General features: G+C 32.0%; 2 protein-coding genes across 10 annotated transcripts in view; both read left to right on the plus strand.

Annotated features, from left to right (window-relative positions):
* The window catches only part of Ecr (ecdysone receptor), a 233,759-nt gene that overhangs the window by 180,471 nt on the left and 37,867 nt on the right, over positions 1-15,421 (plus strand). For all 9 annotated transcript variants that reach the window (XM_087416372.1, XM_011070950.2, XM_087416373.1 and 6 more), the window contains exon 3: positions 5,743-6,200. In XM_087416372.1, the coding sequence (XP_087272498.1) occupies positions 5,743-6,200 (458 nt within the window). The remainder of the gene's footprint in view (positions 1-5,742; positions 6,201-15,421) is intronic.
* The window catches only part of Pfas (phosphoribosylformylglycinamidine synthase), a 241,992-nt gene that overhangs the window by 112,594 nt on the left and 113,977 nt on the right, over positions 1-15,421 (plus strand). The gene's annotated exons all lie outside the window — the stretch shown is intronic.

The following is a 15,421-nucleotide window of genomic DNA, read 5'->3' on the forward strand; positions in this document are numbered from 1 at the left end:
TTTGTTGGAGTGAATAGGAACTATAATAGGAATTAAAACACATTTTAAATATATATCTACTCAAAATAGCTATACATTTTTATACAATTTTTCATAGATATATATATGAATTCGGAAATATTGTAAGATTTGTATAAAAAAATTTGAAATATTTTCTAAACAGTTATAAAATGATACAGAAATTCTAAAAATTCAGAATTTTTTTATATGTGAATTATAAAATATCGTAGAGATGTAAAAGATTCGTATAATTTTCTATAATTGTATATATGTATATGGATATATTTTATATATTATTATATTGTGATGTCAATATATATACAATTATATATAAAATATTTTTTCCCGGATAAATGAACAAATCAATACATAAATAAATAAATAAGTATTATACATAAATTTGTACCAACAATATTTATATCCACTTAAAGTAACGTATAGCTCGGCGGAATCTTCAGGGCACTTATGGAATTATTCTGTTTTTCCTAGAAAACGCAATAGAAATCTAAGGAATAATTGAATAATTCCAATAGAAATCCATTTCGAATAATTTCGTACGCTAACAAACTCTTGAACTCACGTTTGACACTTGCTTGACAGTTTATGTTGCTCCACGCTTCGAAACGGAGAGAGAAAAAGATGCATTTCGGGATTTAACAAAGATGCATAGAAATCAGTCGTAGCAACATCTTCGCAATTGGCAGGACTGGGTTCTAGACGGTAGCTCGACAAAAGGAGCGTGGTTTGTCCAAATTGAGCATACCATCAATCCCTTTCATCATGGTCACAACTCGAATGGGCAGACATCTGATCGATGCCTCTAGCGCCAGACGCTGCAGCCGTACATTCTGTTGGTCGACGATGTTAATAACGATGTTAATTTCTTAAAATAATGATAAAATTTAGAGATTTAGAGATTTGCGTGTCGCAATGTCTCCGTTCGTAGGATACGTAGAAGAAAAATAAAAGCATTTCATTATATTATTACAATACGAATAGTAGCTATCGATTAAGCTTTATATAGAACTTCATTAATTCAGCCGTTATTGAGAACCATGTCTCCAGATCTGCCGCAAGTCGCCGCCTTGCATAAAAGAGCATCGCTCAAAATCGCCCGATGTTGCCCCGGCGTCGTCCAAAGTCGCCTGGAGTCGCCAGGCATCTCTCTTAAATCGCCCGGCATCACCCAGAGTTGTCCAGAGTCACCAGGAGTCGGCCGGCATTGTCCGAAGTCGCTCGATGTAGTTGTCGTCTGTGATCGTTGTAGTCGCTCGACGTCGTCATTGTTGTCATTGTCATTGTATCGTCGTCTGTCGTCTCTCTCTCTCACTCACTCACTTATTTACTCTGTCTCTGTTTATCTCATGTACATTGATAATTATTACATATGTATGTGCATTAATGTTCATTTATATTGTTAATTTTTATGTAATATTGTTTGAAAGAAGACATTGTGAAAGGCAGCTTAATGGACAAAACGCTTCACATGTATGTGTCTCACGTACGACTGGAAAAAATCTAAAATAATCCCTTTTCGGGACTCGACTTCCAAATCTTGATATTAGGTGCACACAGTTTATTCCGATTGATCTCAATCGAAAGATACTGATGACATTATACTATAATAAAAGTGTTTTCAGATTTTTCATTGTGGTTTTAGTTTTCTGAATAATTTTAATCTAAAGTTTATCAAAACTCCAGATAAAACTGTTGGTAGCATCGTGAATTTGATAAAGGCACAAACATATATAGTACCGGTAAAAATTAGATCACCTTTTGATTTTTTAAACATAATTTTTTTAAACGGTACAGATTTCTATCAAATTGTAATATGTTTTAATAATAGATATAGTTTACTGAAAATAATAACTTTTCATCAAATAATAAAAACAACTTGTGAAAAATTAATTTTATTTAAAATCTCTAAAATATATCAAATTTCATAATAAATTTTTAATTAACGAAAATAAATGTCTTCAAACGAACAAAAAATTCATAATTTAGATTGTACTCTAATATTTTGTAGCAAAACTCTTGGCATCGATTACAGCTTGCCAGCGTCTGGGCATGGAATCGATAAGTGCGTCAATTGTCGACTGAGAGATCTTCTTCCACTCTTCCTCCACTGGGCGAATTTTTCGGCCATATTTATAACTCTCTTACTAAATGTCTCTGGAGTTCATCCCACAACGGTTCGATGATATTTAGGTCGAGCGATTGGCTTGACTACTCTAGAAGAGTTACTCGATGCTGCCGAAACCACTCCCGCACTTTAGCCGTGCGATGCTTTGGATCATTGTCTTGCTGATATATAAAATCGCAACCAAGTACGCTTTGCGTACGGAAGCATCACATTCTCGAGGATGTCTATGTATACTTTTTGATTCATTGTGCCGTTGATCCTATGAAAGGGACCCTTTCCCTTTGCAGAGAAAGCACCTCACACCATGATTGAACCATCTCCGTGTTTCATTGTAGGAAATTGGTACTTGGAGTCGTGGTGCTTTTAGAACGACAAATTCGTGTTATTCCGTCAATACCAAATAACAAAAACTTACTTTTGTCGCTCCAGACGACAGAGGACCACTGTTGAGGTGTCCAATTAAAATGAGTTTTCGCCCATTCCACTCGCACCTTCCGGTTCTTGGCGGAAATAAATGGCTTCGTCATTCATGTAGTCCTGCGACCTGCAGACGATCACCAGAAATTAATATTTCTTTGGCAATATCTGATGCCGTGAAACGTGGATTGCTGCGGAACATACGGAGGATGTTGCGATCGATGACAGAAGAAGTACAACGCAGTCGCCCGGTTTTCTTCTTCTTGACATAACCTCCCTGAGCCTTCCAACGCTTCAGCAATTTGGTTACCGCCGATTTATAAATGCCAAACTGTTGTGCAAGCTCTTCGTGTGTTCGTCCTTGTTTGCGGCCTTCTATGATAGCATTCTGCTGTCGTTTGTCTATATCTCGAGCACCACAAGTTTTTGCCATAATGTGAAACACTAAATTTACTGCCAAAATTAGGTTAAGACCGTAAGAACAATAGCGACATGAAAAACAAAGAAAGCACAAAAGTGCGATTTTGCCAAAATCAATAAAAAATTCAAAAATCATGGCATAACATTGTCAAATTTCATTACACTTCATGTACAAAGTGCATCTACCATCAAGTATCTACTGTAAAATTTTGAGTGTATTTGATACTCTTTGACGAAAGTTATACTCAAAAACCAAAAGATGATATAATTTTTGCCGGTACTGTACGTAATGACATTCTCATGTCAAGCGGTTAAGCAGCTCGTTTTGTTTTTGATTTTTATGCACTGGTCGCGACACTACCGCATTACTTGACTTTTCGATATTTTGATAAAAATTTAGAGGTTTTTTTTGCATGAAATGGAAGCTTTTGAGTCACCATAGCACAATTTCATCAAAGTCTAATCTTTATTTGCAATTTTTAATATTTTTCCATCAGTTTAGCTTGAAATTAACATTTGCAAATTAATTTCAAGCTAAATTAATGGGAAAATAAAAATTGCAATTAAAGATCAGATTTTGAAATTGAGCTACTTTTAATTTTCAACATGTTTTCATCAATTTAAAACCGTTTGCAAATAATTCAACATATCAAAAAATACAAGAAAACATGTATAAGAAAAGATCTTGTTTAGATCAAAATTCGGTAATTTTACCTTCCTTTAATTTCCATTTTTAGATATTAGATTTTCATTGATTTGTTCAAAAGTTACCAATTTTTGAACATATCACTAGCATATTTGCATTTGTTTTTATATATTTGCAAAAATAAAATATTTAAGTTGACTTTTGCACTTTCATGCACAACCAGACATGAATATTAGTTTTAACTGATTTCAACCACTACAAACATATGAAATTACTGCAGACAAAAATAGAGAAACTAATAGAGAGAATTTTATCTTGAATTAATTGGAACATTTAGCGAACCCGTTCAGAGAACGATAAGATCGACCAATTATATACACGACCAAAATGTGAGCGAACCAAAAAATGTTTTAATTTAATAATTGATAATTAGAGATAATATACTAAAGAATATTTAAAATTTTATTGTAAATATACTGAAGATGACTTGATAGAATCGAACGTTTATGTGTATAAAGAATATATGTATAAATGTCATAACGAATATTATAAACATTAATTTGGAACGATTGTTTTTCCACATCAAAATCCAGTGTAGGCTTTCATGTTCTTCGTACAAAAAAATTAAAATATTTAAACAAATGCTGGAGCAGAAATTGAACTTCGTGCGGATCTAATCATGAGATAAAAAAATTGTATCTTATCTAGTCGCTAGATAGTATTCTTCTAGCTAGCTACTATGCTAGAAATGTAACACTCACTTCTCTCAGTAGCTGTACAAAAAAATTAATTAACAGCTAGACACAAAATGTAACACAGTCACAACGTGAAAATTTATAGCTGTCATAACTATACATAATTATTCTATATCCTTATTATTCCATTGAAAAAAAATAGAAAATAGAAAAAAAAATAGAATGACACTTGTATTGACTTGTGTCTAAAATAGAAGGTGTCTATATTGTATCAAATATATCGTAATAATATTGATATTATTAATAATATTAATATTAATTCTTAATGCTATAACAAGTAATTATACTGTGTACCATGTACTGAGAATTGTTAAACATTTTATTTACTTTTATTTTGGAGCCTAATTTTAAAGATTCACGTTCAAAACATAGTTTTGTCATTTTATAATATGGGTAAGAAATCTCATAACATTAAGGCTTTTTGTTCTATGTTTCTATTTACTTATGAGAAATAAAATTCCGTCACGTCCTTCTATCGGCGATGTTAATATTATATATTATATTAATATGTTATATATTATGTTAATATATTATATTAATATATTTTGTTAAAATGTGTTTGATTTAGTGTAGATGCGAAACTAAAAATTTGCCGACAATATATTGATTTGATAAATTTTTTTACGAATTGTATCACAGATACATTGACGGTATCGATATTTATCGATTGATTATTTTGATGCTAACCAGTACATTGTTTTTAACAATTTCAGCATAGATGCGGTATTGGAAATCTACTGACAGTATACTGGTTTAGTATAAATGCTGAACATATTTCTTTTGTCAATTTCAGTATGGATATGATATTAGTAATTTATCAGCGATATTATGTTTATATAATTTTAATGTTATTTTAATGTTGACACCTGATATAGTATCTTAGTTTTGTACAGACATTATTCTGAAAATCTAGTGATAATATATCGGTATCAACACTACTATTCAATAGAGATGTTCCAACCTTCAAAAGATCGATCTTTCCAAACGACAAGAGCGATTTTAAATCGATTTTTTGTAAACAATCGCTTCTTTTTTTAACAAAGACTATATTTTTTTATAAAGAGTGATTTTTTGCAAAAATTTATTTTTAGCAAATTGATCCAGAGTTCGCCGATTCAATAACAATTCACCCATTAGTCGATAATATTTTTTAATGCTGGTCAGAGCCAGAACTAAAATATCGAACTCGTTTTTTGATACATAATCAGTATTTTGCCAGTATTCAATATTAATATATGAAATTCCCACGTGTGCTACCAATAATTCCATTCTACCATTGTAATCAGTCACATCGTACAATCAATTCATTTAAATACAACTAAATCCTCACTATAATAAATAAATTTTTATTTTTATTTCAGGAAGGGATGAACTATCTCAACCAGGTTCAATAAACGGTTACGGAAATAATTCAGGGGGAAGTGGCGGCGGAGGTGGCGGAGGTGGCGGTAGCAGCAGTGGTGGCAGCGGTGGCGGAGGCAACGGGGTTGGAAGTGGTGAAGGAGCTGATGCAAAGAAAAGAAAAGGTCCCACACCTCGACAACAAGAAGAATTGTGCCTTGTATGTGGCGATCGTGCGTCTGGTTATCATTACAACGCCCTTACATGCGAAGGCTGCAAGGGTTTTTTCAGACGAAGCATCACTAGGAACGCTGTATATCAGTGCAAATACGGCAATGGCTGCGAGATCGACATGTATATGCGCCGCAAGTGCCAGGAATGCAGACTAAAGAAGTGTTTAACGGTTGGCATGAGGCCGGAATGTGTTGTGCCCGAGTATCAATGTGCGGTAAAAAGGAAAGAGAAAAAAGCGCAAAAGGTAGATATCATATCGCATTATCCTATATATTTTTTCTGAGAATTATTTTTAAATTTGAAATATTTTTCTTCAGCAAATATTTGATGCAAAACGTTCTAATACTATGAATTTTAATATAACATATAAAATACTTTCTATAAGAAAGTATTATCCACAAAATATTTATTTTTTGAACTTATCTTAATTCTTTTATATAATAATTTTATTTAATAATACAATAAATCGGTTGATAAATAAAGTACATATACAATTAAAAAAAAGTTATAATTTGCAATTGTATATTTTTTAATATTTATTTTATTACTTATAATATTTATACTTCTATATTATTTAAATGAAATAGTAAATACATTTAAAAAAAATAACTATATGTTTTCTTTATGTCTTGATTAATTAAATTTACTATCTCTCTCTCTCTCTCTCTCTCTCTCTCTCTCTCTCTCTCTCTCTCTCTCTAATGATTTATATTATTTTATAAAGATATTTTATAAAGAAAACGATCAAAAAATGAATTTGAGATATTTCATACTTTTTATATGTATAAAAACGTCGGAATAACTATGAAATATCTTATAAAATGTTGATATTTTTTGTGATATTTTTATTCTATTGTAAAATGTCATGAAAAATCAAATTATGTAAAAAATATATATCTTGGCGTTTTTTATTAATTGAATCGTTTAAATGCATTGAATAACTAAGAAATAGTTAATTAGAATTATTTAGAATTATTTAAATATTTTTGCGAGAAGAAAAGTATCTCTTAAATTGTTGACTTCTTATTATCTTAACTCTTTAGTACTCGCGAGATCAAATCCAGGTCCTAGATGCATGAATAAATGAATGTTTCTCCATTATGTTTTTGTTTGCGACACTAGCGCTTTTACTATTCATCCCTCCAGTTTATTCTTGTATCTATAGCGAAAGTAGCCCCGATAAAGCTAAAAAATTTTGGCAATAAATAATAAATTTTGTATTTTTTTCATCATTTTCCTACACGAGCACTTATGTAACTTTCTGTGATTTAATTCAGCATATTGTTTAATATTTTATTGTATATTGGTGTTATTTTTATGAAATAATGTTTTCAATAGTAACGAAATATTAATTTCTAAAGATGAGCGGGTAAAATCGATCCATAAGACAACTTGAAAATATTTTTCAGAGTTCTTTACGAAACTTCTTAAAGATGTTTTTAAAGAACTCTTAAATATTCCTTAAAGTTATGCGTCGATTTTAAACATTTTGCTTGCATTGTAACTAAAAAAAGGATTTATTAATTACAAAAAAATAAAAAATTACAAAATAATAGAGAACTTTTCGACTCAATTTAGTCCGCTGTACCTGCTCACGAAAAACCTGCGTTGTCGAGAAAGTTATTAGACATTCAATATAAAATAAATTCAGTACATTTTTACATGTATTAATAATATTACGTTTGCGAGAGATATTTCTTTGGTTTGAGCGGGCATTAAGAAAATAATTATGAGCATTTCTTGACGACAAGCTAGATTGATCGTGTTTTGACAGTCTGACAAATTGGAGTTTGAATCAGTTGTTGACACGGGCGTGTCTTTTTTAAGACTTTTCCTCTCGAACAAGAAGCTAAAGTAGAGATATGAAAATATCAAATTTAATTTTTTAATTACTTACGATAAAATTACGGCAAAATAGTAATTTGTAATAATAATTTTAGCTTTATTTAATGTCTTTATAGTTTTATGTATAAATAGGCTGTATTTTCTCTACCCATGTATAAAACAATATTCTTCTAATATTCCTAATAGGAATCTGATGTAATAACAAAGCTATTGACTAAATTTAAATATATAATTTAATCGTAACAAACGTGTCCGTATGACACATAGGTGACTTATACTTATGTATGGTTCGCGCTATGTCAATGGTGTTGATCGCGATGTCATAAACGGATGTATATCACTAATTGGCTAATTAAAAATAATATCTCATTGGTTAAGTAGTAAAAAATTACTAGAAACAGACTGATGTGAGTGGTTTGTGCAATTGAATTGTGTGCAAGTGCATTCCCTGATTTGACATTCCTGCCTTAAACGTTGTCAGTTGTCTAATTATTATATCAATATGTAGTATCAAAATGAAAATTTAAATTAAACAAAGTGTTTTTAACTTAATGACTAAATACTCTTATATCAAATTTCTATTTTTCTAATTTTTTAAAATTACCAGCAATTACCTCAAAAAATTACCGAATAATTTACTGTAATTTATCGGGTAAGTTATTATCAAATTGGATCATTTTTATCTCTAAACTGAAGTGATGGTCCTTTGCTTCAATGATTCGTTCGCGCGATCAACTCGAATCGTGAGAAGGATTCGCGTAACGGTGCCGCTCTGTCACGCGTCGGAGTCGGGTTTCAACTTATAGCCGAGTTCTCCGCGAAATTTAAACGCGTTCATCACGCACGTTATCTCTAGAATTAAAAGTGACTCCATTTCTAAAAAAAACTTACTTGGGCATTTATTATGATCTGAGCTCCCATAGTTTCCCTGGCAGCTGCACAAGCTCCTCGTTTCGCTATTACAACCATGATGAAAGAAGACAAGGTGTAACAATTTCAAGGACGCGCAATAGTCAACCAATAGAATTGCTAGTTATCTTGCAAAAAGCAACATGGCTCCTTCCTGTCATTTTGTCATAATATATTATAATACGTATACATAATGTATGAAGAAAAGGAAGAAAGGACTATGCCCAGTTTTATAGGGGAATTTGAGTCCCGCAAGAAACTTTGATACATGCCTAAAATTTTAAGGTATCAAAAGAGAATCAAAAATTCCATAAGCCCAACTTTATAGGAGAGGTTTCCTGAGTGCTAGAACCAAAATTCACTATTAAGACCATGTAGTCTTAAGACCACTTTTATCCAATTTCTCTGCGTCCAGGGCACTTCCCCGTGATGACGATGGTAACGGATTGTATCAAAGACATTGAAGTAATATCTAAATTGTATTAGTACAGTTCATTAATACAGTTGACAGTTATATGGTATATCTGGGATATGCCCAACTTTGACGAAGACATCTATATGTCAGCAAGAACAGTTAATGATGTTTTTTTACTTTTAGAGAGTTCCGATGAGGAAGCTAAAGCGAGATAAGGTCCATATATTGACCACATTTCAATTAAGCAATTAAAATCTTTTGTTTCATACTTTGACTCTCTTCCCTTTTCATTGATTAATATATATCACTTATAACTATTCATTTGGGGTCCAAAAAAGGTTAAAATTGTCTTCATCAAGATTGGACATATTCCAGATATTAGATGATTCGAGAAATCGAATAAAATCAGTCCTACATGTTACACAATATAATATATAATATGATCATAATAGCTTTGAACAGCTGTAGCACTCATTTTACAAAGTTGTGCATATGGAACTTTTTAATCCTTTTTTTATATTCTATCCTAGCTAGTCTCAATGCTTCAGCCGGGTCCCAAATTGGGCATTCCTTTGTGCAGAATTAGTGACTTATTATACAAATAAGAAAAATATCAACCGCAAAAATAAACTATTGGATCAGTGCAAAAGTTCATGCCCAATTTATTATTCAAACAGCTGTAATTTTGTTAAAAATATACAAAATTTAAATTTAAAAAAAGGTTTTAAAGCTTGAAATCTCTACTTTCGAATGGTATTACTATATTTTTTCGAGTTTATGTGAGTTTTGTAATTTTTACATATGGAAAACTATGAGCTGAAAAAATGAAAAATTTTCGATTCTCTATCGTAAAAGCTTGAAGTTTTCCCCCTACAAAATCATTTAAAAATGTTCTTACGATTTTTTATTACTGAGTTGTTGCAAATTAAATAAAATTAATATTTTGACTTTGATTGCTCATAACTCTATCAAAACCATTATAATTAAAAAAATAGATTCTTAAATTTTCTCAGATAGAGTAAGGTTTAGATTTTTTATTTTACTTTTAACAAAAATACCAACGGTTTGAAGTTTGAATAATAAATCGAACACGAACTTTTGCACTGATCCATATATTTATCAGAAAAATATATTTATAGATTATATAAAAAATATATAATATATATTAATCAATGTAGGTAATTGTTTATTATCATTATTTTATTATATTACACATTTTTATTAATTTATAAGGCTTTTTAATAATAATTTAATGTCACTTAAACTTGTATCATTGATTTGTATCATTGATTAATCTGAATATATGTCGTGCCACATTTTGACTAACATTTTGATTGGCTGATAATCATAGTGGAAATAATAAAATGTACGCAGTTATTTTTTACTGGCCAATAGAGCATGATTCAACTTCGTCATCTTGAATAATTTCTAACGGAGGATTGATCTTCGAATTGTGTAGGACGAAAATGATGAGAACAGACACGAGTTACAAAATCCAATAAAAAATTATTTAATTTCTTTATATTTCATTTTTTATATTTTATTTTTTACTTTTATAAATTAGCATATATATCAGATTTAGGATTAACTTTTTTTAAATTAAACTTGACGTTTAAACTGACAATTGCGTTGCTATATATGAGCATATGTTGTTGTCGTTATGTACAAGATGGCGGATTTCAATCACTGCGCAAAACGTGACGAAAATGCGTCCGAGAAATAAGCATACCTTTATACTTCCATGATCATAACATGGAAGAACATGTGCATTGAGCATTATTACATCTTATTTTCTTCCATCATAATTAGACGACAACATCGTCATTAGCTCTGTCTCTCTTTGCAATTGCTCTTCACGCAATTGCTGAATCTCGCGAATTATCGCTTGAAGAGTCTCCGTCGTTAACGTAGAAAGAGCATCTGTCTCTTTTCTTCGTCATAACAGTTGTTATCGTTGCTTCGTCTATCCGTTCGATTCCGGATGAGTCCCCAAAAATGTTGCATCGCTCTTAAATGAGATGTCCGTTGCGCCATTCTTCCTCACCACGCGCATACACATTCGCGCAATCACGCAGAGATATCAGATCACGCTTGCAGAAAGGAAAGAACACTTTATCAAAAGAATTCGCAAGACTTTTATTCAATAAAGAAAAAGAGAAGCGCGCATCCGTCAACAGCTGAATCAAACTCGAATTTATCAAATCAAGCTGCAAAACATGATCGATCCATTCTACTGTCTAGGAACGCTCCACGATCTTCTCAATGTTCAAACCAAAGAGATGTCTCTTGCGAACGTAACAATATTTTAATTTTGCTTAATTTTTGAAATTTAAACATATTTAGTTTTAAAATAATATTTTGATTTTATGAATAAATTCTAGTTTTTTAATTAAAATAATGATATTTGTTTTGTTATTTTCTAATAATAAAGATATTTCTTGATATTTTCATTTTTATAAGAATTACTGTGAAAAAATATATGCAAATAAACAAATAATATAAATAGAAAAATATAATGTAATATTATGTAATTTTCGGAATTATTGCTAGCTTTAAATAATTACATTATTTAAATAATTCTCATGTATTTTGTGTATTCATACTTTAAGTTTAAATACAGTAATAATTAAAATTTATTCGATCATTTTTATTGTCTATATTTACTGCATAACTTGTAAGCTATGAATTTACTAATCAAAATATTACGTAAAATAATATTTTTTTAAATGTGAATTTCTAACTTTCAAAAATTATTATTTTCTGTTTGTAAAGTGTCTTACAGTTAGTTTATAATATTTTATAAATAATAAATAATTATTTATAAATAAAAATAAAAAATTGGATCTACATCAAAAATAAATTAACTTACACTGAGAAAAATAGTCTAGTTGGATTAAATCAGTGCTCAACGATTTGCACATTTCGGACTGATTCCGGCGAGCGACCCTCATTACCGCTCGAGGCTCGGCGACCGTGACGCTGGCTCAGAAGCGTCCCTATACCAGAAATATACTGGGAGCATCTTCCGCCAAATTATTATTGAAACATGTTTTTTATTAAATAATTTATTTCCGATACACCATTATCAGTAGAATCGAGCAAACGACTCAAAAAATAAGAATAATTTCTCTATATACCTAAATTAACTGTTTTCTTTGGTCCTTCGTTCCTTTTGTATAATACGATATATAATTTTGCTTTCTTGCCAAGCCACATTAGAGTATTTGATTCTTTTTTTTTTTGTGGAATAGACCTGAGAAAACTACATTAAAAAAAGACACATTTTACAATAGTATCACGGATGATGGGGAAAGCTATTGTCAAAATGTACATTATCATAATTATGTAATGTATTAGAAAATTACGTTAAGAATATTCTTGAGGCTTTCACAGATGCTTTCTATATAAAGATTACGTTTCTATATAAAGATTGCGTTTCGCGGGTTTCCTCCGTGTCCAGATCCATTCTTGGAATGTCAACGTTTCGTGAACCTTGCAGTTCACTTCATCAGAGCGAGGAGCAACTTAATACTGAGCTGTTCCTCCGGATCGTTCCTTTTTTTTTATATTACGCTATTTGTTGGAGGAGTGAGAGGAAAGAAGAGAATTGTGGGTTGGGGGGGGGGAGGTGGGGAAAATCAGGCAGTCTTCAATAACCGGGAGAATGGTTTTCCATATTTTATTTATGTTGTAGCCATTATCTCTATTTAGATTGTTTAGATTGTTGGGATGTTTTTGTATTTTTATGGCTTCTCTATACTTTCTTGGAAAGTATGATGTAATGTTGGCTATTGTGGTCATTTTGTCAAACAGCATTTGATCTGTTTTGATGTTGTGTTCTGGTAATGCTGATTGCGTAACGTGTTTTAGCCTGACATAAGTTGGTGTTCTTTTATCCGTAGTTGATTATCCCATTTTCCCAGTTTCTCCAATGTATACTTGCCCGCAGGAACAATTTATTTTGTATACTCCTGCGTGGAGGTCTGAGTGGAAGTCTTTGATCTTTAGGATTTCTTAAGATTTGTCCTATCTTTTTAGATAATTTAAAGATAGTTCGGATATTGTGTTTAATATCCTGCTAATCCGATTTGTTATTCCTTTGTCATATGGGAGAATGGATAAGATCCTCTGATTGTGTGTCAGAGACCGTTGTCTTGTTTGCATGTTTATTGATTGTTTTGATTATGTCTTTTTTGTCGTGTCCATTTTTCTGTAAGGCTAATTTTAAGTGATTGAGTTCTCTCTGTAGATGTCCAGAGATGGTGAACTCTACAAGTGAATTGATTGCAGACTGTTTTTGTGGTGGGTAGTGCTGCGACTCGGCATGTAGGTATCTATCTGTGTGTGTTGGTTTTCTCTACACTTGGCCTAAGGTATCGTCAGCTTTCTTAGAGATAAGAACATCTAAGAAGGGGAGTTTTCCTCTATGTCTATAGTGAAATGGATATTTAGATGTTGATTGTTGAGGAAAATAAGGAATTTACGGAGTTCGGCTCTGCCGTGTCTCCATATCACGAATGTGTCATCTACATAATAGAACCAAACTTCTGGTTTTTTGAGTGTTTTTCTGAAGGCTTCTTTCTCAAAATGCTCCATGAAGATATTGGCGATTATAGGAGAAATAGGAGAGCCCATTGCCGCTCCTGAAGTTTGTTCATAAAATTGATTGTTATAGGAGAAGTAAGTAGTTATTAAGCAGTGCTCCATTAGCGGGAGGGGACTTCATGTGAGGCCTTTATTATATTTAATGTGTCTTTTATTGGGACTTGTGTCAAAAGGGATTCTACGTCGAAATTTACAAGCAGGTCTGTGGAACGTAGTCAGATTTTTTGGATCTTTTGTATGAAATCCATTGAGTTAGTTCTGTATGATTCAGATTTTCTAGTGAGTATTTGTGCTAGGAAGCGGGATAAATTATATGTCGGGGAGTGTATGGCGCTGACAATTGGTCTGAAGGGGATGTTTGGTTTGTGTACTTTTGGTAATCCGTATAGTCTTGGTGAGAGAGGATTTTTGGCTTTAATGTTGATTTGATTTTACTAAAAATGTTGCTTTTTTCCACCAGGATCTTGGTGATTGTATTAGTTGGATCTTTGTCAAGTTTTTTGTATGCTTTGTTTAAGAGAAGGTTCTTTATCTTTTTCTTATAGTTTCTTATAGTCATGATTACTATCGTGTTGCCTTTGTCGACTGAAAACACGATGATGTCTGTGTCCCTGTTCAGGTCTTGGAGGACCAATCATTCTTGTCTAGTGATATTTGGTGGAAGGAGTTTGGTTTTGGAAAGGATATTAGTTACCTGTCTGCGGATATTATCTGCTGGTTCTAATGGGAGTCGGTGGTTGACTTTATTTGGCTAATAATCTCTTCTTTTGGAATCTTTCTAGGTGCCACTGCGAAGTTAGGGCCTTTGGCAAGCGCAGATATAGTATCTTGAGACAGGTCTTTGTTGAATAGGTTCTTAATGTTAAGTAGAAGGGATTGTGGAATTTTGTGAAGGACAACGTTTATGTATTTCTGATTCTGTCCTTCAGAGAATTATGCGTGGGTCTTCATGGCTTGTTCATATGTAATACGATCTAGAGTTTGCCAGATATCATGCGTGGTGGATAGGAACAGGTGAAGTTTAAAGGTTTATGGGAAATTTGAACTATTTGTAACTTAGTGAAGTGGATGCGTTCTTTGATGAGGATGAGGCTAGTTTTATAAAGGATGTTTTTAGATTTGTGAGTTCCGAGGTGGTCCTTGTAGGAACTTTGGGATGATGTTATTATCCTTGCAGCGTTTTAGGAATGCCAGGTTTGATAATTTCTTAGTTAGGGAAGACCTGAGTTTGCTAAAAGTGTTTACTTTAGCAAGGATATTCTCCCCGTAGAAGTATTTGATAATAAAAAAATAAAAAAATAATAACTAAATAAATTCTTGAGGCTTTCACGTGTGCTTTCTATATAAAGATTATGCGTTTCGCGGATTTTTCCCGTGTCCAGATTCATTCTTGGAATGCCAATGTTTCGTGAACCTTGCATTCTTCATCAGAGTCAGGAACAGGATACTGAGCTGTTCCTCCATTGGAGTAATGGGAGGAAAGAAGAAAATTGTGAATGGGGGAGGTGAGGGAAATCTGTCAGTCTTCAATAACCGAGAGAATGGTTTTCCATATTTTATTTATGTTGTAGCCATTATCTCTATTTAAATTGTTAGGATGTTTTTGTATCTCTTTGACTTCTCTATATTTTCTTGGAAAGTATGATGTAATGTTGATTATTGTAGTCGTTTTGCCAAACATTTGATGTCCT

The sequence above is a fragment of the Acromyrmex echinatior genome, unplaced genomic scaffold (genome assembly GCF_024713525.1).
Source record: "Acromyrmex echinatior isolate Ae372 unplaced genomic scaffold, ASM2471352v2 Scaffold21, whole genome shotgun sequence".
NCBI classification, from domain to species: domain Eukaryota; kingdom Metazoa; phylum Arthropoda; class Insecta; order Hymenoptera; family Formicidae; genus Acromyrmex; species Acromyrmex echinatior.